This window comes from Cricetulus griseus, chromosome 2 (assembly GCF_003668045.3).
Source record: "Cricetulus griseus strain 17A/GY chromosome 2, alternate assembly CriGri-PICRH-1.0, whole genome shotgun sequence".
NCBI lineage: Eukaryota > Metazoa > Chordata > Mammalia > Rodentia > Cricetidae > Cricetulus > Cricetulus griseus.
The window spans coordinates 24,923,458-24,950,125 of NC_048595.1; the positions used below are offsets into that span (position 1 = coordinate 24,923,458).

The 26,668-nt window shown below is 46.3% G+C and overlaps 1 protein-coding gene across 1 annotated transcript in view; it reads right to left on the bottom strand.

The window, feature by feature from the left end:
• The window catches only part of Csmd2 (CUB and Sushi multiple domains 2), a 552,860-nt gene that overhangs the window by 461,628 nt on the left and 64,564 nt on the right, over positions 1 to 26,668 (bottom strand). The window contains exon 2 of the mRNA XM_035438911.1: positions 25,679 to 25,895. Within this exon, the coding sequence (XP_035294802.1) occupies positions 25,679 to 25,895 (217 nt within the window). The remainder of the gene's footprint in view (positions 1 to 25,678; positions 25,896 to 26,668) is intronic.

Here is a 26,668-nt window from a genome sequence, read left to right on the forward strand (position 1 = left end):
ATTTTCCCAGAGGCCACAATGACAAATGGGCCCAGTTGGACTGGACTCAGATCCAGATCTGTGAGGTGTGGAAGTGCCTGCACTCACATGTACCTGCCTATACACATCACTAAATAAAAATAAATTTTAAAAAATCTTCCAAACTGGCCTTCCTCCTCTGGAGCCTAGGTCTCCCTAAGGATCAAGGACACCACCCACATCTCATGGAGCTACTGCAAAATGTATAGAGCCTGATTCTAGGTTGAGCCTGGGCTTCGCACTATGACTTGATCTTTCCAAATCTCTTGCTTTGGGGCAGGGGGTGGCATTCAAGACATGGTTTCTGTGTAACAGCTCTGGCTGTCCTGGAACTCGCTCTGTAGACCAGGCTAGTGTCAAAACCACAGAGATACACCTGCCCTTGCCTCCCGGGTGCCGAGATTAAAGGTGTGCCCCACCACCACTCAACTCCAAACCTCTTTTGGTGAAGTGGGGGTGATGATGCCCACCTTGTGAGACCAGTGTAAGGAACAAAGGGTTCAATTCACAGTCGTCAGCCAGTGCTCAGAGGGCTTCTGGCCTTGGGCCAGGATACCAGGGCTCAGAGGCGGAACTGGGAACAGCAGGCATGGGGGTCCCTGGTATGTGAATCTTAGGCCCAGGATGCTGAGCCCTTGGCTACTATCTGGCAAGGATGCAGCCTTTTGACAGTCAGGATAAGCAGAAAGAGCTCAAAGTCTGGAGGAGAGATGGTACTGGGAGCCACTGAGGAGGGGTGGTGGAGAATGATGTTCAACCAATCAGAATCTTTTCACACTCCTGCCAATGAAACCACTCTGCTGGGATGGGAGGGCAATCAATGGCATTGGCAGTCCCCTCCTGCCCTCACTGGATTACTGGAAGAAGTAGCATTATTCCCACCCCACCCACCAGCAGGGAAGACTCATTCCTAAAGGGTGAACATGCTTGTCCTCACCAGAGCAGGGATGGGGGGCGAGCAGCCTAAGAAGCCTGCACTGGCCGCCGAACTCACACTCAGCTCCTCTCAATGACTCGCACCACCAGTAGAGCACACAGTGGAAAACACTGAGAAGCAGACATTTACTCCAATCCCATGCTTGAGTGGAATGAAGCACACACATCATTAGCCAGAAAATTCAGATTAAGACAACATAGTATTATTTGCGAATGGTAAACAGACTCAGGCACAAACAATGCTGCAAAGGAAATGTAAATCTGAGCCCTGGTGCTCAGCTGCGGTGCTGCTGAAATAAAACCAAGCACACCTGGATTGGTGTGTGTGGGGTGTGTGGGAGTGTGGGGGTGGGGTGGAGGGTGCGGGGAGTCCTTCTGTGCTTTTCACATACCATCTAAGTGACAGGCCACTGACTTGGTCAAAGTGGCCAATACTCTATCATTCAGGGAAACCAGGGACCAAGGGCTGGCAGAAAGGGTCTCGGAGCACAATATGCATGGGCTATGAGACCAGCACCCTTGTGCCCTTCAGTGACCTCAATGGAAACACAGATTCTTGGATCCTCCTCAAGCATTCTGCATGAGAACGGGCATTTCCACAGATGACCAGGAAACACCTATGTGTGGAAGACTGAGAAGGACCTACCTAGACCAGGCTATCAACCATGAAAATGTCCGGAGTCCCTTAGAATTCTTATAAGAAAATAACTGTTTCCATTATTGTTTAAAGTTCAGAATAAAGCACATTTAAAATAGCAAATTGGGGTTGGGGAGATGTCTTAGCGGTAAAGTGCTTACGGCGCAAGCATGAGGACCTGAGTTCTGATCCCTAGCACCCACATATAGAAAGCCCAGTGGAACAGAATAAGCCTATACAACCAGCACCAACGAGGCAGACAGGAGGGTCCCTGGAGCTCACTGGCCAGCCAGTCTAACCGCAGTGGTGATTACACTCATGGTTCAGTGAGAGATTCTGTCTAAAAAACTAAAGTGGAAAGCAATTGAGAGAGACACTTGGTGTCAACCCTGGTCCCCATGTGCACATGCACAACACACACACACACACACACACACACACACACACACACACTCATACAAAGTCCAATCAATGGCTATTCTCAAGTCTTTTTCCGAGCTACACATCTCTCTCCTCTCTGTTACAGGGCATGACTCTCCAGACAGCCAGGTGTGACCACAGCTAGAGAATCAGTGGTGCAGAGCTATAGACCCACCGTGCCCCACAGAGGGACAGTCCCCAAAGTGTCAAGTATTCACACTGATAACCCAGAATCAGAGAGCCCCATCTCACATAGAGGTCAAGGTTGGAGGTGGGTTGAAGTTTGCTCTCCTGGCATGTCCACATCATAGCTTGAATGCCACCATGTGATGAGCTCCAGTGTCCTTTCCTAGTGTGGCAACAGGCCACACCTACCCCCCCCCAAGCATCCCCTTTCTTCAGTTAAGCACCTCATGTACTTTTCACCACCTATTTTCCAACATACACTGACCTTCTCTTCATCCTGGACTTTCTCCTTTGGGCCTCTGAGTTTGTCCCTTGGTGATGTGGGTGAAGAAGGATATGTTTACCCGTTTCCTTTTTTCCACCTTTAACTTTGAATTGACTGACATGCATTCTTACTATAAAAACAATCCAACCATGTCAACAAAACTTTTTAAATAAGAAAAATTTAAAAATAACAAATCCTCCTCATGCTTATATTATCAGCACATGCCTCTTTCTCTGTGCCTCTGTGCCTTGTTGGCCACATCCAACTTTCGTTTTTATTATTATTTTTTTATTTAAATTCTTTAATTACTACTCACGTTTACATATTCATCCCCCCCATTCCCTCACCCTCCCATCCCCCCATGTTCCCCACCACCACCCCACCCATCCCCCAACTCCTCCCCAGGGATAGTGAGACCCTCCACCGGGGACCTTCAAAGTCTCTCATATTGTTTGGGGGAAGGCCTAGGCCCTCCTTGCTGTATCTGGGCTGCGATAGTATCCATCCATAGGGAATGGGTTCCCAAAGTCCATTTGGGCTCTAGGGTTAAAGACTGGCTCCACTGTTAGAGGTCCCATAGACTGTCTTGGCCTCCTAGCTGGCACCCACATTCAGAGGGCATGGTTCGGTCCAATGCTGTTTCCCCAGCTTTATGACCAGGGTCTCCATGCTTTTACTAGGTCAGGTCCATTGTTTCCGTGGGTTTCTGCAGTACCGTCTTGGCTCCTTTGCTCATCCCTCATCCCTCCTCCCTCTCCACAATTAGATTCCAGGAGTATCATTCAGTGCTTAGCTATGGGTGCTTGTTTCTGTTTTGAACAGCTACTGGATGAAGACTCTAGGAATAGTAACCAAGGTAGACACCAATCTCATTATAGGGGATGGGCATCAATGGCATTTTCTCTACCACTGCTTGCATTCTTAGTTGGGGTCATCCCTGTGGATCCCCTAACATTTCCCCTGTGCCAGATCTCTCTCCATACCTGTACTGTCTCCCTCTATCAAGGCATCTCCAAAGAGATTTCACTTCCAACTTTCTACACAGCCATAAAACCCATGCACAGATCTTTGAGGCCCATCGTGTGTTGTTTTTTAAATTACATTTACTTACTTACTGTTAGGGTGCTGTGAGTGTGATACAATGAGCATATGGAGGTGAGAGGGCAACTTGGGGAAATCAGTTCTTTCCTTCTACTATGTGGGTCCCAGGGATTAAACTCAGGTCATTGTCTGGCTGGATGACAAGCTCCTTTACCATTGAGGCATCTGGCTAGCCCCTATGTTTTTAAATGTAAACATTTTCCTAGGCTATAACATCATGTCGGTTATCTTTAGCCTCCTGCTCCAGTGTGGAACTGAGAACGAATCTTAGCCCTGAAACAGCTTGAGTAGATATGAAGAGAAAGGATGTATGTTCCCCAGCAACACTTTCCAATGGCTACAGCTCACTACCGTCTACATCCCCAGGCTTCGTGAGTGTGGCAATTCTTCAGAGCCATCTCGTTCACTCTATACTGGTGTCACTTGTTTTGGGACCGTCTAAGTACCTAACATTCATTCTAGACCAGTATTTGCTGAGGCTTAATACATACCAACTACAGGTGTCAGTGGTTATGTGTGTAATAATGACCAAGCTGACAGTGGCCTCATAAGCTTATAAAGCTTATAAAGGGTTGAAGTTGGTTGTATCTCGGTTGGTGGTATCTCTCTCAGAGGTCAGGGAGAGGGAAGGACAGACATCCAGTGAGATCCTAGCACATGCAAGACAAAGATGCTTCACATGCCACATCAGCTCAACGTGTCATCTCCACACCACTTCTTTGAAGATGAGGGAGAGGAGTTCAAGGATGCTTGCCCAGGATTTGAAGAGCAAATAACCAGGCAGCAGGGACAAGATTCAAACCCAGGTCTGCTGTCTTCAAAGCTGTACTCTAGTCCCCTTCAGGCTCACTGAGGTGAAGCTATCTGTCTCTCCTGAACCTCCAGTAGGGTTTAGACAAATTAAAAGGCCATTGCAAAATCTTCTCAACAGTGTGATTCAATTATTTTTAAAAAGGAAAGACAAAAGAAAAATAACAGGATACTGTCTAGTCTCTGGGGCATGACTATATTTGGGAAGTTTCTACCAGGCACACAAGCCAAGACCATGATTTAAACAGAAGATAACTTGGGCACCCTATTTTACATGTGCCCAGCGAGCAGACATCTGTGCAATTCCAACCTTTCCAGGACCACTCTGAGTACCCAAGAGGTGACTTCATCTGCTTCTTCTTGCCATCAGAATTTGAAAGCCCTCTCCTCTTGCATAATTGCTGTAGGCAATCAGCACCAACTGATCAATCAAACAAAGAAAATTGCAGGTTTGAAGCTTTAATTAAATCTATCCGGCACTATCTAATTAAAGAAAATCTTTACGATTCTACATACTCCAAAATAGAAGGAGCCCTTCCTTTGGCGTTCTACAGATAATTCACCATGCCATGCCAAGGTCTTCACCCAACTTACAGTGTAGGAAGAGGCAATAGAAAAAGACAACTAGCCTACCTTGCATTCTATTTAGGCTAAGTTCAAGTCAATTTCATCATGGCGGGTCTATGGGTTTGCAGAAGAGGATGCCTATATATAAGTGATTTTCTTTCATCCACACTCTTCCCCACATGCCTTAGGGCAGATGAGTAGTTATTTAGGCTGAGGACCTTTATCTTATCTACCACAAAACTAGTCACCATATGACTGAGTCAGAGTAGAGAGAAAACGCTGAGAACTTTTTAGCCCTGTGCTCATTGGCAATTCTGAACTTTGGCTTTCTCATCTGCAAAGTGGGATGAACGCAATACGACCTGGATTGCTGGAAGACAAAAATAGATTACTGTGACCAGGAAGCTTCAACAACTCTCCAGGAATGGAAGGAGCTACATTCAATAGCTGCACCTGAAGAGAGGAACCAATCGGATGATAGATTTTCAAGCCCACTGTGGTCTAGGAGAACTCTGTGGATTCCTGCCCCTTCCTACCAAAGGTCTTTGTGACCTTGCAGCTTTCTGAGAGACTTTATCTCAGGACAGCTACCCTATCCTGTTGATCTGTCACTGTCCCCCTCTGCTTTGTGAAGTTCACATGAGTCCAAGATCAGCACTGTCTGTAATAAGTGGCTGCAGAATTCTGGAGGAAGGACAAGTTGGAGGTGACTCTGTCAGTCAGCCAGGACATCATAAAATAGTGCAGAGCCCCTTGGGATAAAGTGATAAACAGAGGAAGCAGAGGCAGCACACAGACATCCTTCCTTCTGCAGCTAGACAGGCATGGCACTGTCGAGCAAAGAACAAAACACAGAGGGTGATGGGAAAAACCAGGGGCTATATATAGGGAGGCACTCTGTCATGTGCATGGGAGCTCAGTTGTGCTACCTGGGAAAACAGTTTCTCCTTAGGGTAGGGTTCAAGGTACTACCTTGCCATAGATGCCCAAGGGCATCAAGAGGTCAGAAGTCACTTGAGAGACTGTCACCCATACCTCACTCCACTGTCTGCATTGCCGCAACACATGGCCCTGATGAACCTCATCACTGCTGCTCCACACTGCACAGGTGCCATGATGCCCACCTCAGTGTCAATCATATCACTGGAAGTTCCTGGATGAGGTCAGGTTCCTCTCCCTTTTACATAGAACCTGCCGGAACATTCTGAGGGTAGGCACACCAAAGACATACAGCTAGACAACAGGTGCCTCTGGAGCAGGAAATGGGGAGAAACACACAACTTTTTTCTTATGGACGATGACTCAATAGTCACCTGCCTAGAGACAATGTCCTTGGCCATTCTATTCACTTCTTAGCCTTTACAAACAATGCCTTTAATCCCAGCACTTGGGAGGCAGAGGCAGGCGGATCTCTGTGAGTTCAAGGCCAGCCTGGTCTCCAGAGCGAGTGCCAGGATAAGCTCCAAAGCTATACAGAGAAACCCTGTCTCGAAAAAACCAAAACAAACAAACAAACAACTCTCCTTGCATATAAGTTATATGAATTCACTTTATTTCCTGTTGTTCCTTTCCCAACCTTTCTGCCATCCTGGGGACTAAACCCAGGACCATTTTTTTTGTCCCTTGTTCCATTTCGATTCCCCTAGCCTAGGTAAAACCTTTGTGCATTGTAGACACTTGTTAAGATGGGATGACATCTTTGTTTAATGATTATAACAGAGACACTGGGGATGATGGGATAAGACAGGGCCAGAGCCTTTAGCGCAAAGGCTGGGAGGAGGCTGGTAAGCAGAGGCAGGGTAGGCAGAGAGAGGTAAAGTGCCAGAAGGTGAGAAGGATATGTTGTGTGAATTCATTCCACCAATAGAATGAGGTACAGGTTTTAGGGCGTGGCTTCTTGGTTACTTGCTCTCTCCTGTGGTGGTTGGAGATTGGATTGCTGCTTTCATTGACCCCAGGGAGAAAAGGAGACCACGGGGACTCTCTACCTTGCTGTTATTCCTGAGTGTTTCCTAATAAATCTTTGATATCCTTTTATTCGGGCTTTTGAGGATTCATAGACTTTCACCAACCAGGATCTGCTTTCATTTCCTTCTCTGTCCTAAAGCACTGTGTTGCTCCCTAACAACACAGCATAGCAATTGTTTACATAACATTACATTGCATTTGACATATATAAGCTAGAGAATAATTAAAATGTGGGAGGATATGCCTACATCACATGCAAATGATGTGCCATTGGACTTGAGCATCCATAGATTCCAGTGTCTCTGGGGTCTGTGCTTATTTGATCTTCACATTGCTTTGACAAAAATGAAGGCTGGAGGGGGTTTATTTAGAACCACAATTTGAAGGTACAGTCTATCCTGGTGAGGATTCATGGAGGCAGGGACTTTGAGGCAGCTGGTCCTATTTAGTTCAGTCAAGAAGAGGAAAGCAATGAATGATCGTGTTTGACCCGCTCACCTCCTTTCTACTCAGTCCAAGCCACAAGCCCATGGGTTAGCGCTGCCCATATTTTGGGTAGCTCCTCCCACATCAGTTATCCTGACCTACAGAATTCCTCACAGTCATACCCAGAGTTTTGTCCCCTTGGTAATTCCAGGTCCTACTAATTTGAAAATTGCTACCAGCCATCACAGAATCCTACAATCAAATACGGAAGGCCTATATGTATTATATTTCTGTAGGTTGACCAATAGCTACTGTGGTCAACTACATTTAAAATGCCACATTAAAAATCTTGACTGGGTCTCCCGAGAAAAAATAGGAAAATACAACAGAGAGTAAGAGGTAATTCTAATTCCAACCTGAGGGGTGTGTGTGTGTGTGTGTGTGTGTGTGTGTGTGTGTGTGTGTGTGTGTGTGTGTGTGTGTTGAAGAACATAAGTTAGTTGAGGGCTGGGAAGAAATCACAGTGTCTAGGAAGTGGAAGGAAGAACAGTGGCTGGAAATTAGGACTCTAGGGGAAAGTGTAGCATCTTTCCAGAGAAGAGGGCTTTGAGACAGTCCAGGCTGGCTGGGCTCCAGATCCTGCAGAGCACATTGCCAATTGGTGCAGAGAGGCCCTGCCCTGTGGGAGGCACTGTATTTCAACCCTCCACACATAGTCCCAGACAATGCTAGGAGCCCACTGGATTATATGAGCAACCTGAGGATGAAAACTGTGCCTTGTGGATGCTATAACTCAGTGCACTGAATGGCACATCATTTATATTGCTGAGATGAATGAAAAGCGGCCATGTCATCCATTCCACAACCTAATAAGCAGCTACTGATTGCCTGGTTTGGTTACTGGGGATACTAGAAAGAATAAACTCCAGCCACATGAAACTTACATTCCAATCCATGGAGACTGACAGTAAGCATGAAAACTACAGCGTCAGATGGTGGTCTGTGCTACAGAGAAAAATGTACAGCGTGTAACACGTCAAACATGTGAAAATCATCAAGGTGGCTCTTGAAGTGCTGGGAACTTGCTGAGGGTATCTCAATGAAGTGCCCACAGGGCTGGAGGACACTTACCAAAGACTGGGGACTGGAGCATGCGTGTACACTGCAAGGTTAAAGGCGGGCTGTCTGAGATGAAGTGAGCAATGGGTGGCAGAGAAGGATGGGGATAAATCACCTAAGACCTGATTTGGATCCCTAGAATCTACATTTCAAAATCCAAGCATGGGGGTGTGTCCTTGGAATAAGAGAACCCAGGAGGGAGAGACAGGAGGAACCCTGTCTCTGGGGCTTAATGGCCAGCCAGGCTAGCCTCTAGGAGCCTCTGACTTCAGGGAAAGGTTAATGGTACCTGGAAAACAATACCAGAAGGTGGTTTCCGGTGTGTGTGAGTGAGCATGTGAGTACACACACACACACACACACACACACACACACACACACACACACACACACACACACACACACACACAATCTCCCAAGGGGAAAAGGAACCCAATGTTCCTGTATATAATTCAGGGATAAAACTGTTCTGATAACACATGGTGGACACCTAGAAGCTCGCATTTGTTAAAACTGATGGAACTTCACTGCACTGAGAATGAAGCCCTGTGTTCATAACTTAAAAAAATAATCATCAAGGAAGTCCTAGGATGTCAGATTGGAATATAGACAGTGGCAAAGAACAGATGTATCAGTCAGACAATGTCACTGAAGGGGAAGGGAGATCTGCTAAGTGACTTTGGGAAGCTTCAATGGCTGTGAGAGGAAAGGCTCAAGGAGTTGCAGGCAGGACTGATCTCTAGGCTACAAAGCCATGTCCCATGAGAGTATGGGCTAACACTTTCCAATTACCCATTCCTGCTCAACGAGTGGGCAGCCGCCTGGTAGGCAGAGCCACTTCTCCCACAGTCTGGGTAGGTTACAGACTAAGAGAGATGTGTCATGAGCCACATGTGATTGAATTCAGTCTGAGTGTGTGTTGTGCTTCATAGAAACACTGACATCTACACGTGGGACTAGAGCTACATGTTCTATATATGGCATACTGTGCTGATACATTCCCCTGTCTTTCCAACAGAGAACCTAAAAACAGTGACATCCCAGTGGTCACACATACACCTGGAACCCAGACCCCATTTCTAGTGCATTTGGCAACAAAAGAAACAGAAGCTCAAGCTGGGCATTGGTGGGCACATCTTTAATCCCAGCACTCGGGAGGCAGAGGCAGAGCTCTGTGAGCTTGAGGCCAGCCTGGTCTACAGAGCAAGTGCCAGGACAGGCTCCAAAGCTACACAGAGAAACCCTGTCTTGAGAAAAACAAACAAACAAAAAACAGAGAGAGAGAGAGCTGGGATAGGAAATTCGCAGGCTAAGTGTGGAGCACCGTGAGGAAGAGGGAAAGCACAGCACTCTCTGACAGCAGAGTAACATAAATAATAACGTCTCAGAGGATCAAAGACACAGGAGCCCACAAAACAGCTTCCAAGGAAATACATGTGAGCAGTACTGACTCACAATCCAAAAGATACAATAAACATTCATGGTCCACAATGATATGAATGAATAATTGAACGGATCCACAAATGGGGGATTAGGGGATGGCTAGGTCAACATCCCTGGTGAGTGTACCAAACATGGGAATCAATGTTCCATCCCTAGCACATATGTAAAAACACAGGCATGATGGCACACACTAGGTAGGGAGAGGCACTTGGTAGCTGGACAGCCTTTCTTACTCAGTGATTTGCAGGTCATACTGAGAGACCCTGTTTCAAAAACAAGATGGATGACCCCTGCAGAAATATATCTGAAGTTGACCTCTGACTTCCACACAAAAGCACATACACATGCATGCACACCCAGACACACACCAAACACACACCAAAAATTGAACACATGGAAGAGAATGGATAAATCCCTCAGGCAGGAGAATCCCACATAATGTGAGAAGATTCTACTCTCAGCAAAAAGAAGCAGCCACCCATCTCTTAGGTGTGAGTTATCTATAGCCAACAGCACTTCCTTCCATGGTGCACATTGTGGGGGAAGTAGTAACTGTAGCACACAGTGTGGGGATGGAGTAACTGTAGCACACAGTGAGGGGAATGGAGTAACTTTAGCACAGTGAGGGAATGGAATAACTGTAGCATAGTGAGGGAATGGAATGACTGTAGCACACAGTGAGGGGATGGAATAACTGTAGCACACAGTGAGGGAATGGAATAATTGTAGCACACAGTGAGGGGATGGAGTTACTGTAGCACACAGTGTGGGGATGGAGTAACTGTAGCACAGTGAGGGAATGGAATAACTGTAGCATAGTGAGGGAATGGAATGACTGTAGCACACAGTGAGGGGATGGAATAACTGTAGCACACAGTGAGGGAACGGAATAACTGTAGCACACAGTGTGGGGATGGAGTAGCTTTCATTGGACAACCTAACAAACGTTACCGCTGTCATATCTCTTAACTAAAACTTTACCTCCTAAATTTTATTGGCTTTATTTATTTAGCTCTGGGGGGGGGTCCATGGATGCCACAGTGCACATGTGGACGTCAGAGGACAGCTTTCATGGGTTGGTTCTCTCCTTCCACCATGTAAGTCCTGGGGAAGGAACTCAGGTCATCCGGCTTAGCAGTGAGTGCCTTTACCATCTGAGTCATCTCCCCAGCTACACCAGTTTACTTTTTAATAAGAAAATATATAAAGAAAAGATTCCTCTATCTCTGGCCTTAAGGACAGAGTGAAGAGACAAGGGAGACAGCAAGAAGACTCAGAAGGCCTTTGGATCACTGAGACAAGAAGTGACATCAATGTAACCAAGGTGAGGCAGGGTGGAAGAGATGGACCTTTGGACAGGACAATAATATAATAGGAGAGCATTTACTCTGTGTTCAGAGTGTTCTAGGAATAGTAATTCTTTCTGGGAGCTGGGTCTTCACAACCTGTCTACGAGGTCAGTACTATAGGAGCCTGTCCTGGTTTCATTCAGCTTGTTGAGGAAAAAAAAACAAAAAACAAAAAACAAAACAAAAACAAACAAACAAAAAAAAAAAAACCCTGACCAAAAGCAATATAAAAGAGAAAAGGACTTATTGGGCTTACAATTCCAGGTTACAGTTCTTCATTAGTGGGAAGTCAAGGAAGGAATTTAAGGCAAAAATTCAAGGCAGTTCTGCTTGCTATTCCACACAGCATTACCTCCAACCAAGGAACTCACTTCACAGCCAATGAAGTACAGCAGGAAGCATAGAAGATGCTAGCTGTTGGCTCTCAGGCCAGCTAGCTTTCTTACATAGGTCAGGATCACCTGCCTGGGGATAGTGGCACCGACGGTGTGCTGGACCCTACTATATCAATGAACAATCCAGACAATCCCCAATGGACATGGCCACAATTCAATCTGATCTAGGTAATTCCTCAGTTTAGAATCTCCTCAGATGACTCTAGGCTGTATCAAAGTTGTTAGAAAACAATAACAACAACAATGAAGACAGAGACCCATTGTGTGGGTGTAGAAACTGATGCCCAGAGAGAAAAGGTCTTCTTAAAGCCATGCTGTTAGTAGGAGGCAGAGCAAGGATGCTCACCCTAGGTGCTGTTCTAAACCTTCCTTCTTCCCCATCCAGTCTGTGTCCTGCCTGTTACAGGGATGGGATGGGGTTAGGAGCTACAAGGATTGTACCATGATGTCAAGAAACAGCCACCAAAAGTCAGGGCCACAGCAGGACCTGATGTCACACAACTGTAATCCAAATTATTCATGAAGTTAGAGAAAGAGAATTAATTATACTTTAAAGAGCTGTCTGGGCTATAGAGTGAGTTCAGAGCCAGCCTGTGTAATTTCAGGGGGCCCTGTCTCCAAACAAACAGTAAAATATGGCTGGGGATGTGGCTTGGTGATAGAGTACTTGCCTTGCATGTGTAAGGCCCTGGGGTTTAATCCCCGCATGACAAAAGAAATAGGGAGGGAAGAAGGGAGGGAGGGAGGGGAAAAGGTTAAAGGCACAAAAAAAAAGAATTGCTTAACATCACACCTTACTGTTTAATTGCCTATGGTTTAGCCTAAAGGAGAGGCCAGCTTCTAACTTCATCTCTCCATAGCAAGCAAGGCCCAAGGTCAGCCTGCCAACAAAGCTTACGGCCCAAGGTGTCCTGAGTCCTTGCCTGCCTGTGAGCTCTAAAATAAACTTAGAAATGCATCTTAGAGCTTAAGCAGCTAAGAAAGCACTGGCTGTGGTACAAGGTGAACCTGGACAAGAGTATTTCTCCCTTGTGTAAAAGCCCATCGGCTAGGAGCAGCTGTTGGGATGCAGTTGGCTCTACTTCATGGAGCCACCTAGGGACCCGGTTCTTCCCATTCCTGACTCAGGAAAGGAGATAGAAGGAAGGCCTTTCTGGGCCAGGCCTGGACAGAGAGCACATGACTACTGTCCCCTAAATCGCACGGCTCTACCTAGCTAAGCAGGCAACTGTTTCCCACCAACAGATCCACAAGGCAGAGGAGAGGCAAGATGGATGGTGGGCAGTTAGCCTTCTCTGCCGTGACGCTTAATGTACCAGGAGAAAACAAACCCCAACACCAGAGACAAATGGTGGCCTTGTGGAGAGTTAAGTACAATTCCTGAGTAAGACAGAAATAACCCCAGAAATCAGTGGTATTTTCTGGCCTTTCTACCCACATCTTGGGCATCACTTATCATAAGATAAGCTGTAGGGGTTCCCTTGGATCTGAGACTTCATTTTGTAAGCCAGGAAAATGAAGCTAGCCTTGTGAAGGGACAGGATTGAAGTGAGTCTAGGACGTTGCTCAGTTGGTAGAGAAGTGCTTGCCTTGCATGGATGAAGCCCTGAGTTCAATTCATGGCACCACGAGATATGATAACACATGATTATAAGCCTAGCACTCGGGAGGTAGATTCAGGAAGATCACACTAAAGGTCATCTTTAGCTATACAGAGAATTCAGGGCTAGCCTTGGCTGTCTGAGATCCTATCTTAAAACAACAAAATAATCAGTATTGCCGCCGCCGCCGCCGCCACCACCACCACCACCACCACCACCACCACCACCACCACCACCAAGGTCTCAAGTAAAGCACTGGCCAGGAAGGGATGGAACCCAGATCTCCTAATGGTTCTTACCACAGCTCATCCTTGCCCATTACAACCCAGATCACCTAAGTCTATAATGCTTTGGTTCTTGCTCATACAAACGGGTTCTTTTCTACTTACCTAAATTCTAAGAGAACAAAGAACTCAAGTCTCAGGTGTGTCTATAGGTACCATTTCTGCAAATCAAAATAGGGAATGTTGGAATAAAAGGCAGGTTCTAACTCGTCTAGATCCTGAAGACAACACCCCCTGGATTGTCAGGGTCCTATGAATAGCAGTTTTTGCTGCCCTCGAATGTTCAGGAAGTAAGAATTGAGAGTAAAGAAAGGGCCACTGTGCCATCTCAGCAAGAGTGGGACAGGTAAGACAGAGGCAGGTGAATATGCAGGAGTAGTCAGCTTTACTCTTGAGTGATGCTCAATCTGTAACCCTGGCAGCACTATGGGTGGGGCCAGTGGTGAGGACAGGTAGAGACAGAACCACCTCTTTAACTAGGGTCTAGAGTTCCACAGTGCCTTAAATTGTGACTGCTGCACAATGAGCCAGGTGACCCTTTGTCACAATAACTGTGAGGTCCTGCTGTGAATGGAAAAACTTCCCAGGACCCCAGTACTGCTGCCCACCTGTCTCTGTACATCACCTGCTGACACCTCCCCCCTCCACCATGTCTGCCCAGACCTGCTAGGAGAACATGGTATCCCTGGATCACAGCAGTTGAGTACCAGACTTCAACCCTGGTGGACTCCTCCCTCAAACTCCTGTCAATCAACCTGTGTGAAATTGGGTATCAGGCAGTTCTGAGAGTTGGAAGATGGGTGTCAAAACAGTTGCACAGGCTCAGAGATAAAAATGGAAGCGATAATTCTCACTTCTGGGAAGAATAATGGAGAGAGGGAGAGCTCATAAAGCCCCTGGGACTAGAGAGAAATATTTACTCCAATCCCACGTCTGGATCTCTTCTAGTCCATCTAAATGGGCAATCACAGGTCAAAGGATACACAGAGAAATCCTTCCCTGCAATTGTCTTGTTGACCTAGCCTTTCTTTCTTGGTGCTCTGGGCCTACAACTTGGGGTGGTATTCCTAGAGTGGACCTCAGCAGGCATCCGTTCTCTCCAAACTTTTCCTGGCTAAGGTTACCAAGGAAGTAGACTACAGTGGCCCCAAACCACCAACCACCACCCTGTCTCCTAAGCTCTAGTGAGCCAGACCCCATAGTGTGTCTTCTTCACTCCCACAATGACTTTGCATTGGTCACACATAGGTAACCCTCTTAAGGAAAGAGACAGCTCCCAGGAACACGTTTCCCTCTGGGTATAAATTTTTAAGCATTTAGGGTAAATCAAACATATTTACTTTTGCCATGTTGGGGGTTTGAAAAAAATCCATAATGTCTTTGGCCTCAAGCCCTCTTCCTATTAATTATTAAACCCTTGTGTGTTTCGAGGGTAATTGAATCCATGTTTCTAATTAGTTTACACTTAATTCATCAGAACAATTTTTAAAGAGCTGATGGATGTCCCAATAAGCCTCATGGGCAGTTAATGAATCTTTATTTAAGAAGAAATTGGATACCCACCAAACTGTTAGCAGTGGCTACCTCCAGGGAGCAGGCTGGGACAAGAGCTGGGGATGGAGACACTGGGGCTGTGTTCTCTCTGTACACTGTTTGACTTTTCTGAAGTGATGGGTACTGATTGCTTTTACTATTTGAAGGAACTGATTAAAAAGAAGTGGGGTGGAGTTTCTTTTCTTTAAAGAAATTAAATGTGTGCCGTAGATCCAATGGAATGACCAATAGCTCTGGTGGGAAAAAAGCCTGGTTTGGGGCTCTGGAGACCACAATCCACGTATTATCTGGACTCTCGGCAGTGCAGAGACCTGGGATTTCTGACCCCTGCTACTGTGTGTTGTTCTGGGATTTCTGAACCCTGCTACTGTTTGTCGTTGACTAACAGGTGGCATGAGTAGCTCCAGTTGAAAACCGTTCTGTGTGCCCCCTGCTTTTCTGAGGATGTGTCAAACTCCCCATAATGCATATAAAGCCCACAGAGGTCTGGTCCCTTTCCGCTTCACAATACTCCAGCCACAATGCATCAGCCCACTGTCAGTCATTCTGCATCTTGCCTCTCTTTTCCTACCTGAGCCTATCTATCACCATGGCTTACCTTCCCCATGTCTCCCTCTGCACTCTATTGCAATCCCTTCCTCATGAAAGCGTTCACTCATTCACTCGTTACCTGTTTGTTGAGCACCTGCTGTATGTCAGGCCCTGCAGTAGACCCTGAAGCTACAATGGAGGGAAAAGAGAGAGTCTGGAATCACAGAGCTTACAGGACAAACACCATACACAAATAAAGCCTGGAAAGATGGCTACATGGTCACCTGCGTGGCTATCGCCCAGGTCAGGGGGAAGTATATACCAGCAAGAATCTGTTATGATTTAACTGTGACATGTCTTCCTTGGTCTCATATAATGAATCTGAATCTTATTGTGGAACTTTCTTTTATACTGTGTGAAGCTATGTCATTGGGATTGGTTTAACAAAAAACTAAACGGCCAACAGGTAGGCAGAATTTTCAGGGAAGGGAGAATGCTGGGAAGAAGGACAGAGAAACCGGACAGGCACAGAACAAGTAGGGAAACACAAAATGGGACAGAGATAAAAGCTATGTGGTTGAACATAGATCAATAAAAATACGGGTTAATTTAAGTTATAAGAGCTAGTTAGGAACAAGCCTAAGCTATTGGCCAAGTTTTCACAATTAATAAGAAGTCTCTGTGTGGTTATTTGAGAGCTGGCTGGTGGGACAGAAAAACGTGCCTACAGAGTTTGTCTGTAAGCTAATGAGCTTTTGGGGAAGCCACTAAATCTTGAGGCATCAAATGTTTCCCCCAGTCTCACGTACTAAGAGTGTGGCCGCAAGGTAATAGACTTTGAGGAAGTGACTGGACCTTGAAGGATTGGGCCTGATAAATAGATGAATTGATTGACGCTGGCATTCTTACTTAGAAGGTGGGTCCGAGGAAGTAGCTCACTGGGCATATGTCCTCTATTATATATCCAGGCCTAGGCTCTTCCTGTACTCTCCTTTTGCTATGATGTGGCTTATTCCACTCTGCCCCACTCTCCCCACTATAACAGACAGACTGATGCCTCTGAAGCCCTGAGCCAAAATATATCATGCAACCTTTTAGGTTGTTTGCATCTGGCCGTCTATGACAGCAGCATGGTAGGTAACGACTACAGACTCCGCGGCTGAGGACATGACAATTGAGCGGAGATGTGGAAGATAAAAGGTAACCAAGGAAAGGGATGTTTGCAAGGAGAGACTTTCAGGCCCCCAGCATCCGAGGAGGTCCCCCCACCCCCAGATCAAGGCAGCTTCCTAGCTCCGCTCTCAGCATTGCAACCATCTGTCTGATTAGTCACCTGGCTCCCTCAAGATTCTGGAAGTTCCTTGAAGGAAGAAGCTGTCTTGTTAACTGTTATGTCTCCAACACCTGGCACTCCTGGTAGGCATCCAATAAACGTCAAACCATGACAGCGAATGAATCAACAAATGTGTCTAGCACAGTGGCAGGCACACAATGGCTGTTCTGTGTCACATAACTTCTTGTCCTTTTCCAGTGTCCTCTGTCTCACTCCTACCAGAATATTTCTTCCTCACCCCCAGGGGTCCTCTCAGCCACCTCCTGTCCACAAAAAGCACATTCCCAAAGGACTCCTGGGAGAGGACTTGCCAAGGACAGCCCTGTTGATGTGCAAAGCACACCATGGAATCCACTGGGGAGGTCCTATAGGGGGCCATCAGCTGTCTGTCATTCATATTCACCAGGAGACAGTAAATCTGGCAAGTTTGTGGATCATTACAACTTCCAAACAGGTGTCTAACGCCAATTGAGCGGGATCTGAAACCAGCTCCAAATGACTGCGACTCTATTCCACCTTAGGCTGACGACAGAACTTCTACTGCCAGTAACCGAGCGAACAAGTCGCAGCACTTCCCATAACGGGAGCCCAAATGCCTAAATTAAGGGATGCTTAGCTGTGCTTAACTGGGGCAGTCAACACCAGCGCCCTATACACAGAGATGCAGTTTATTAGCAGAGCCTCCATAGATTATGTTGGCTTGTGCTCCATTAGCAGACTTCATTCCACATTAAACTGCAGTTCAATGGGATGTTTGCCAGCTCTGAAAGGCCATCTAATTGTACAAAAGCAGAGACGTGGGGATTGTTTCAGTAATTCATCCAGGCAGGGCTGACACTGCATTATCTGGAAGGCACTTTGTTCTTTTCTTGCTAATTTCCAAACTCCTACAGGCTCCCCAGCCTTCAGGACCGTTCCCTACCCCATTCTCCCACCCTGATCCATTATGAGAAGAATCTGATCAGCTTCTATTGTAAATTTAATTCCAAGCAGCCAGACGCTGCCTTCTGGCACCCCAGGATGTGGCTGCTTGTGAATAGCACTAGATGAAATGTGAGATCTTGCAAGGAGATGCTCTGAACTCCTGCTGGAGAGAGGCAGGCGCAGGGAGATGAATGGCGTCTTCATATAGGGCAAGCTGCACACAGTGCGTGGCACCTACTGGCACCTCTCTGTCAGCGATGCCAGGTGTGGCTGCCAGTGTGGTGTCATTGAGAAAGCTCCATTTTGCAGAGGAGAAAACTGAGGCTCAGATAGGTTGATTTATTTGCCCAAAGTCAGGGACAGAGAAAGAAGACTGAACACAAGCCAGTCTGAAACTGAGGTCCTTGAACAATCTAGAAGTTCCCAGAGTGTCTTGGCTGCAGGGCTACTGCATTTGGACCCCGAGTTCTTTGCTGGGCACATGCATCCTGCACATCATGGAATCTGTAGTAGCATCCTTGACCTCGACCTTCCAGCTGCCACTGGCATCCTGCAGACATGCCATCAGAAATGTCTAAGAGGGCCAGGACTGTAGCACAGTGGTAGAGTGCTTTCCTCACATGCCTGAGGCCCTAGGTTCAATCCCAAGTACTGTCACATTCACACACACAACATTTCCAAACATTGTCAGAGGACCTGTGAACATTTAGATTGCCTCTAGTCAAGAGCTACTGCTCTTTCTTACAACTTGGAAATTTACCTTTGCATTTTGTAGGTTTTTCTGTAAATATTACTTTTACCCATATCTAGTATAACTCAAGACAACACACACACATGGTTTTATTTATTTGTTCTCCAACCATGGGGAAGTTAAGATAGATATGATAGGCCCATTTTATAGATGGGGACACTGAGGGCAGCATGAAAGCAGCTGCCAGGGCCTCCACTTGCAGAGTGAGAGTATATAGTTCCTTGCCTGGCTCTGATACAGCAGAATCTGCTGAGAGGCTTAACTCTGCCTCAAGGGGCTTAGAGACCAGTTTGGGAGTTAAACCATAGCTCTGACCCCACCCCAGGAGTGAGTAGCTGCAGAAAGGTGGATTCTGAAGGGTTGGAAGTTGACTACTGATCAGGTGTTGGAGGGACTTGGAGGAGAGAGGGGTGTATCAGCAATGCAGGGAGAGAAGTCGCTGCATAGTGCCTGCCTGCTAAGGTGTGGGCACTAAACAGAGCTCTGTGAACGATGCCAGCGGAGAGAAACCTGCTGCAAGCCTCGTGGTTCCACTCCACCATCGGCGTGGGAAAGGGAGGGAAAGAGGAGTATTGTGGGATCCAGAACGCACCGGTACACTACATGCAGGCATAGCACACACGCGATACACGGCACACACTTCATACACATTAGACAGACATGTGACACACCTCACACAGCTAATGCGTCTTTACATATGTACACATGGCATACCTGTGCATGCTATATGACCTGCATATATGCTGCATGCATAAACTTGCTGCACTTGTGTAACGCACATCATACACCTTGATGCGTGCACAATGATCAGCTTCCGTGAGCACAGCGCTTTCCCTGTGTCTTTTTACAGCGCCTGCCGTTCCCTGACGGAGAAGCCTGATGGGAAGACAGACCCAAAGCCTTTCAGAAATGGCTGAGTTCTCAGACCCAAGCTCTGAAGGGCAGCAAGGATGCAAACAGCATTTCTGGAGCATGCAGGGATCTGCAGCAGAAGGCTGACCTATAACAACCCTGGGAGGTGAGACAGTCACCTCCACCTCGCAGATAAGGCTCGGAGAAGTCAGACATGCATGACATCATACCATTAATAAAAACAGAAAAACAGAGACTGGGGGCGGAAATAAGACTTGAGAGGGTGGGGTAGAGTGCTTGCCTAGCATGTGTGAGGCCCTGGGTTTAATCCCTAGCACTATAATATATACACGTAAGTATGTGTGTACATGTGTTTACACACACACACACACACACACACACACACACACACACACTATAAACTCTAGATCTGTCTTACTGTGTGTGTCTCATCGGATAATGACTCAAGAGATGCCTCACCTGCTCTACTCTATGAGTGAAGAAAAACACCAGTGTACAAACATGCTGGCCAGCTGCACCCTGGCCAGATGGCAGGACATATTGTTCTGTACCCACATTTCACACGTCACATCTCACATACCTAATAGATGTATGTGTCCGATATTACAGACATCAAATGTGTGTTCATTGTACATTGCGTGCACACACGTTATATACATATGCATGGAATATAAAATGCATGTATATGTAACATGCATGCATGCAATGCACCTATTCCTGTGGCCTGGAATTTCCTGCAGGTTCATGAGACCTGTTTTCTGTCTCTGAGCTAGACATTGCTGAGTCATCCTCTACTTACTCTCTTTTATTCCCTCCAAGTCCCCAGAAAGTTACTAGTGACCCTTGGGACTACTATTTCTCATAACATAAAACTCCATCCCATCTTCTCTGTCCATTGTTCTGGTGCAGGCTACCACAGTTCTAGGCCTGGCCTGGCAGTCTCCTGAGCATACACCTTCCCGTATATTTATTTCTCACATAGGACCCAGGTTATGCCTAAGTCCTCTGATGGGGAATGTACTGTGCATGTTTATATTATTAATTGTTAAATAAAATACTGTTTGGCCAATGAGACAACAAGTAGATGGGACTAGGAGTCAAAGAGGATTGTGGGAAATGTAGTAGAGAAATGGTGATCCAGGCAGGAAGTGACATAGCAAGGAGACTCATGTTTAAGTGAAGGAGAAACAGGAAGCATCCCTCTTTTTCCCTCCGCTCCTCCTCCAGCAGAGCAATGTGATCCACCGGCAAGGAGGGATGCCAATAAGGCATCCGATAAGATAAGTCTTATAAAATATATAGAGGTATGATAATTGAGACTGAGCTAACAGATGAGGAATCCTAGTCATTGGCCAAGCAGCTTTGAACCTAATACAAGTTTCTGTGTATTCATTTGGGCCTAACTTTGTGGGCGGCTGGCGTAAAGCACACATGTGGCAGCGGGACTTGGTGGAAAGATTTATCGTAACAGTCCTCTGCTTAAAAACTTTGTCTGAAGAGTATCTGCAATGTAACTACAGCTTACGTGGTGAGAAACTACATACTTTGCCTCTGTCACCCAGACAAAGACAAGGATGCCACTCTCACCACTTCACAGGGTTGTACTGGGGCTTCTGGCCAATGCTTCCAGTCAAAATAGAAAGGAGGGCTATCCAAACTACAAAGGCGGTGGTCAATTGTTCTTACTCAGAGTACCCAGACCTATGTGGAGCAGGAGAGAATTCAGAAGGTTATGGAGCACACAAATCAATACAACAAAGTCAACCACGGTTCTATGGATTAGCAAAACTAAAATCAGAAGGATCGATTCTATTCACAATGGCATCAAAAGAGTAAAAAGCTGCTGGTTGTTCAGTTCAAGGAGGAGCATCAAGGCAACAATGAGACTCCCACTCCACCCGATCTCACAGTCCTCATGGAAGTGACCCAGGGGTGGGGGGTAAAAGAAACACGTCGACATTGGAGACCTCGAACCCCATGCTCTGCTGTAACACAACACTCTGCAGCACTCAGGAGCTTCCTCTAGATGACACCCGCCCAGCCAGCCAGACTCCATTAAGGAAAAGGTTAGCAGGATGTTGACAGAGAGCTGCAGCTTAAAATACGCTCAAGGAAGTCACTTTAACCACGAGCAGAGTGAAAAGCATGGGGAAAAGTAGAGAAATCTTGTACTTGAAGACAGGAAAAAAGAAATGACAGCAACATGGCTTAAAAATAGAAAGCATTAAACACCAGAGATGAGTAAGCCCATCAATTACACCCCAGAAGGTGAGTGGACGGAACTGTGCTGCTAGAGAATGCAGATCCTGTTAGCAACTCTTCGAAACCTGGTGATGCTTAAGGGATAAGGGCTATCCCTAAAACAATGCCATAGATATATTAAAACAGAGGAACTGGCGAAGATTGCCCCAATTAGTGGAAGCCTAAAAGAAAAAAAAAAGATGGCAGTAATAGTATCTAAGTAAAATTAAAGGCAAAAGAAATCATTGAATAGGGAATATCATTTTTATATTGGGAAAAGAAAAAATTCACTGTGAAGATTAAATTCAAAAAATATTTGTCAGAAGGTGGGGAGATGGATCAGTGGCTAAGACCATATTGATCTTGTAGAGGACCAAGTTCAGTTCTCAGCATCCATGTTAGGCAACACACATGTGCCTGTAACACCAACTCCAAGAGATCTTGATGCCTTCTTCTGGCCTCCAAGGGCACCCACATTCACCATATATGTATGCAAAGCACACATGCATGCCTGTACACACACACACACACACACACACACACACACACACACACTTTAAAATAGTAAATATAAGCCTTTAAAAAATATTGAGATGGCTCAGTGGGAAGAACACTTGCTGTGAAAACATGGGGACCTGAGTTTGAATTCCCAGCACTGGTCTGGCTGGACATGGCTATGCATCAGCCATTAACCTCACTGCTGTAGGGGAGTGGAGATGGGAAGATCTCTGGGACTTGCTGACTGCCATCAAGTCCTAGGTTCAATGAGAGACCCAGGCTCAAATGGATGGGGTAGAGAATACCAGAGTGAAATTCCTGAAGTGCTCCTCTGAACTTTCTGCATGCAAGAGAACCCACATACACATGTGTGCACCACACACACACACACCCCAAACACACACACAATGTAAAAAAATATGCATATGTTGAAGACACTATATCAAAACACATGAAGTTTTAAAACTTATAAATAGCAATAATGACAACAGACAAGAACAATGCAAGCCTGAGACAAGTCTATTGCTCACCTTGATGAATATCAATTAAACAATAAATAGGAAATTAGAAAAGCCCCCACAGAATTAATAATGTGAATTTTCACCCTTCAATACAGAATATTTGATTCTTTCCAATACTCATAGAGCATTTATATAATATGATCTTAAAAGGAAGGGGGCGGGGTAATCAACAATCCTTTAACGTTGAAAGGCACAATCCAATCATAATGCAATAAAACTAGATTATCAGTTTTAAGAGAATAAACAAATAATACTTGAAACTTTGAGGACAAGCCTCTTGAGTCAAGGAAAGAACAAAATTGCAATTAGAAACTCTTTGAGAAAAAACAGCTACCCATCAAAATTTACAGGATATGGTCAAAGTTGCACTTAAGGGAAAAATGCCTCTTAATGCTTTTATTATCAAACAAGAAATAATGGGACTAATTCAATTCATGAAACCCTCAAAGAGCAACACCAGCCTAAGGTAAGTGGAAGAAAGGAATGGATAAAGATAAAAGCAGAAATCAATATGTTAGATAATGGAGAAAGAATAAAATTGATAGCCCCAGCACTGGAGGTTTTAAAAGACCAATAAAACAGGAAAATGCCTGTCAAGACGGAGGGGATGGAAAGAACATGGGCACCCGTGAAGAAGGAGAGACAGGCTCAGTCGCCATGAAGGCAGATGAACACAGTCCTAGGCCCTTATGTGACAACAACTGACTTCTCCAACACACACACAATGACAACTGACTTGTGAATAAGAAAACCAGTAAGCTGTAACAGAAAGAAGATTCAGAGAGACCTGAAAGTCGCCACCTACAAGAAGCACCACCCCAGCCCTCCCAGGATGGCTGTACACACCCATGTTGTCTGGATTCACTCTCCTCCTGGTGTGCTCCAATGTGTGAGCTCCCATGCTACCGAGGGAGCTCAGAAGCAGTAAGATCCTTTCAACACTTCCTCCTTAGCTTATGTGTGAGACTCTAGCTTCTTCTGAAATGAACTTATATAAACATCACAAATGGGACAAGGTGGGGACACTACATAGGACAACTAGAGCCAGGTAACTAGAGCAGGGTGGGCTGAGTTCAGAAGGCTCACCCTCCCAAAGGCCTCAATACCACCCGTGTCTGTGGCCTGGAAACTTTCTCTAGATGCCCACACAAGATAGCTGTAGGGTCAGTTCAATGCCCCCTACCCACCACCCCCACCTCTTCAGCCACCATTGTGCTTCTTTGCCTGCACAGTTTCCACTGAGGAGATAGGCCATGCCAAGCTTATGGTAGCATGTAAACTCCTTGGTGACAGTGGCTTTGCTCTGCTGACTGCTATGCTCTCCTGCCCTCAGGTCAGCACTAGCATAAGAGAGAGATTCGAGGATTGTCTGTTGAATGACTGAAAGAGGACTTTAGTACCTTTAATAAGGTTTCATTAAATATCACCTGTATGCCATACCCCGTGCAATACTGTGGGAAGATGGATAAGCCCTGTCATGGCCAGAAGAAACTACCCTACCTCTGCTGCAGGCTTCCTGCACTCACTGGCTGGGAGACCGCCCTGCACATGAAGTATGACATATTCTATAAACATCCTCAAGCCAGCTTGGAGGGTAAGCCTGAGACAGGTATGCTCACCCAAGACAACACCTACCACACCCCCACCTGGAACTTGAAACCCTTCATCTCCCTGAGAAGCTTGGAAGTCTAAGTGAGACAGCAGGGGTAAGGTTTGTGATGGAGAGTGGCAGGCTTCCAGGCCAATGAAACATAAGCTTGTCCTGGGGCTTTCTGCCCAGAAGTCTGCCATTCCTATAGAGGTTGAGCCTCTCTGCCTCCATCCCCTCCTCCTCTGTAACCTCCTTGTCTTAGGAGGCAACTCAGTGGCACAACTGTCAGGCACCTCAACCTCTCTGGTTTTAGCTTCCACCAGATGTGATAGCATTTAGAAATGATGAGAGCCATCCCAAAGTCTCAGTTCTATTCCCACAATCAAGGTACCAAATGCAAGGTCAATTTTATCAAGTCTCCATGGTTCCAGACCCATGATGAATGGCAGAGCACCACCCATCACTCACAGCCTTCAGTCCCACAGGACTCGGGGACAGCTGAAAATATAAGCATTTCTCGATATGGGGAGGGTATATCAGACAGATAGACAGACAGACAGACAGACAGACAGACAGACAGAGATATACTTGTGCTGGCGAAATCAATTTCAATGAAAAGACTAGAATTTCTCTATCACTCCTTCTGTCTTCTGCCCAGTTTTCTCAGGTGTCTGACACGGCCTTGTCTATTGGGTTCTTCAAAGTGAAAGAAAGGAATTGGGAGCCTTAAAGAAAGCAGAGGAGCTGGGCATGGTGGTGCCTGCCTATAAATAACCCCAGCACTCAGGAGACTGAAGCAGGAGGATTACAAGTTTGAAGACCTGGGCTATGATGGCAAACCCTTATAACAGAAACAACAACAAGCAGAGGTATTAAGGGAGGGCCCCCAAAAGGAAGTCAATGTCCTGCAGGAGACTTCCAGGGAGGGGAGGGGCCATGGATCTCCATCCCTTAATGAGGGTTTTTAGGCAGATGGCTGGAGGTGAGAAAGATGCACTTTCTTCAGAAGTGTAGACACTGGTAAGGTGTCCATGTTCCTGTAAATAAGGCCTCACCCATGCCCCAGTAAGTAACCCTCTTTGGCTCATACACATATTAAAAAAAAAAAAAACTTAAGACATATGAAAGTAGAAGGGGAACTAATTGGAAGACGTAAAGGGGTCGGTGGGAGGAGAAGAGGCACAAAAGAGCCATTATGCTCAAAATGCAGTATATACATTATTATTTGCAATTACTAGATGCTAATAGAATCTTAAATACTAAAGCAGAGGCTCTCTTCTCTCCAAGCTTGGCTCAGGGCCCAGCTGCTTGCAACAGTGAGTAGGCAAGATGGTACCTTGTGCGAAGGTTCTCCGCCTGGGGTGGGCCATCAAACACTGACAGGACATCAAAGTCCTCTTCCAGGGCAAAGGACTGGAACACGAGCTGGATCCTGTGCTGGTCCTCCGCGGTGATGGTCCACGTGCAGTTGGCATAATTGGGGTAGCCATAAGGGAACCCTGGGCTCTCCACTGTCCCATTGGGACCTTGTAGTTGGAATGTGCAGTTCTGGCCTGGAAGAGAAAAGGGAAGCGGTTCAGTGTGGCCAGAAGAACTCCAAGAAGTTTCCAAGAGGTGGAAGCACTGTGTCAAAGAACCATCAATCACTTTCCCGAGTGCTTCCTATGGGCGGCCCCGGGCTTGACAGACAGGAGGGAAGATGGGGAGCAGCCTGTCCCCAGGGGTGAGGGGTATATAGTGTTCAGTTATATTGAAGCCTCGGGCCAGCTCAATAAGCTGAAAACTGATGTTCATAGTTTAAAGGCAGGCACAACCACAACCAGCCTGCATCCTACACCTCACACCAAAGCCAGGGGACCACCTCCAGCCTCCTCTGTTGCCTATTCTCAGTTGATGGCCTCACCCTTAGCCTCCCTAGAAAATAAAAGCCAACGATGCATCTGCCCCACGCTGCCATCTTTCCTCCTCCACCTAAATGGGACCATTGGAATTCCACGCTTCCTGGGTCTTTAAGAACGTTTCTTGCACGCATTTGTCCCTTCTCCACTGGGGGCTTCCATTCTCAAATGTGCTCCAGACTTCCACAGCACAGCTCCATGGCACTCCTCCTGCAACCTGTCTATCTCCTCCTGCCCACAGCCAACTGGGACCACAGTCTGTTACCCCGTCCTTTGCCATGCCCATCAGCTCTGCCTTACTGTCCTATGTATCTCCCTGAGAGCAGGTACAGCGAGGTCACAGACCAGATGGGCTGGGGATACCCAACCTATCTTCCTGCTCACCGATCTCTCCGAGCCCCTCCCACTACCACTGAAGCTCACTCTGC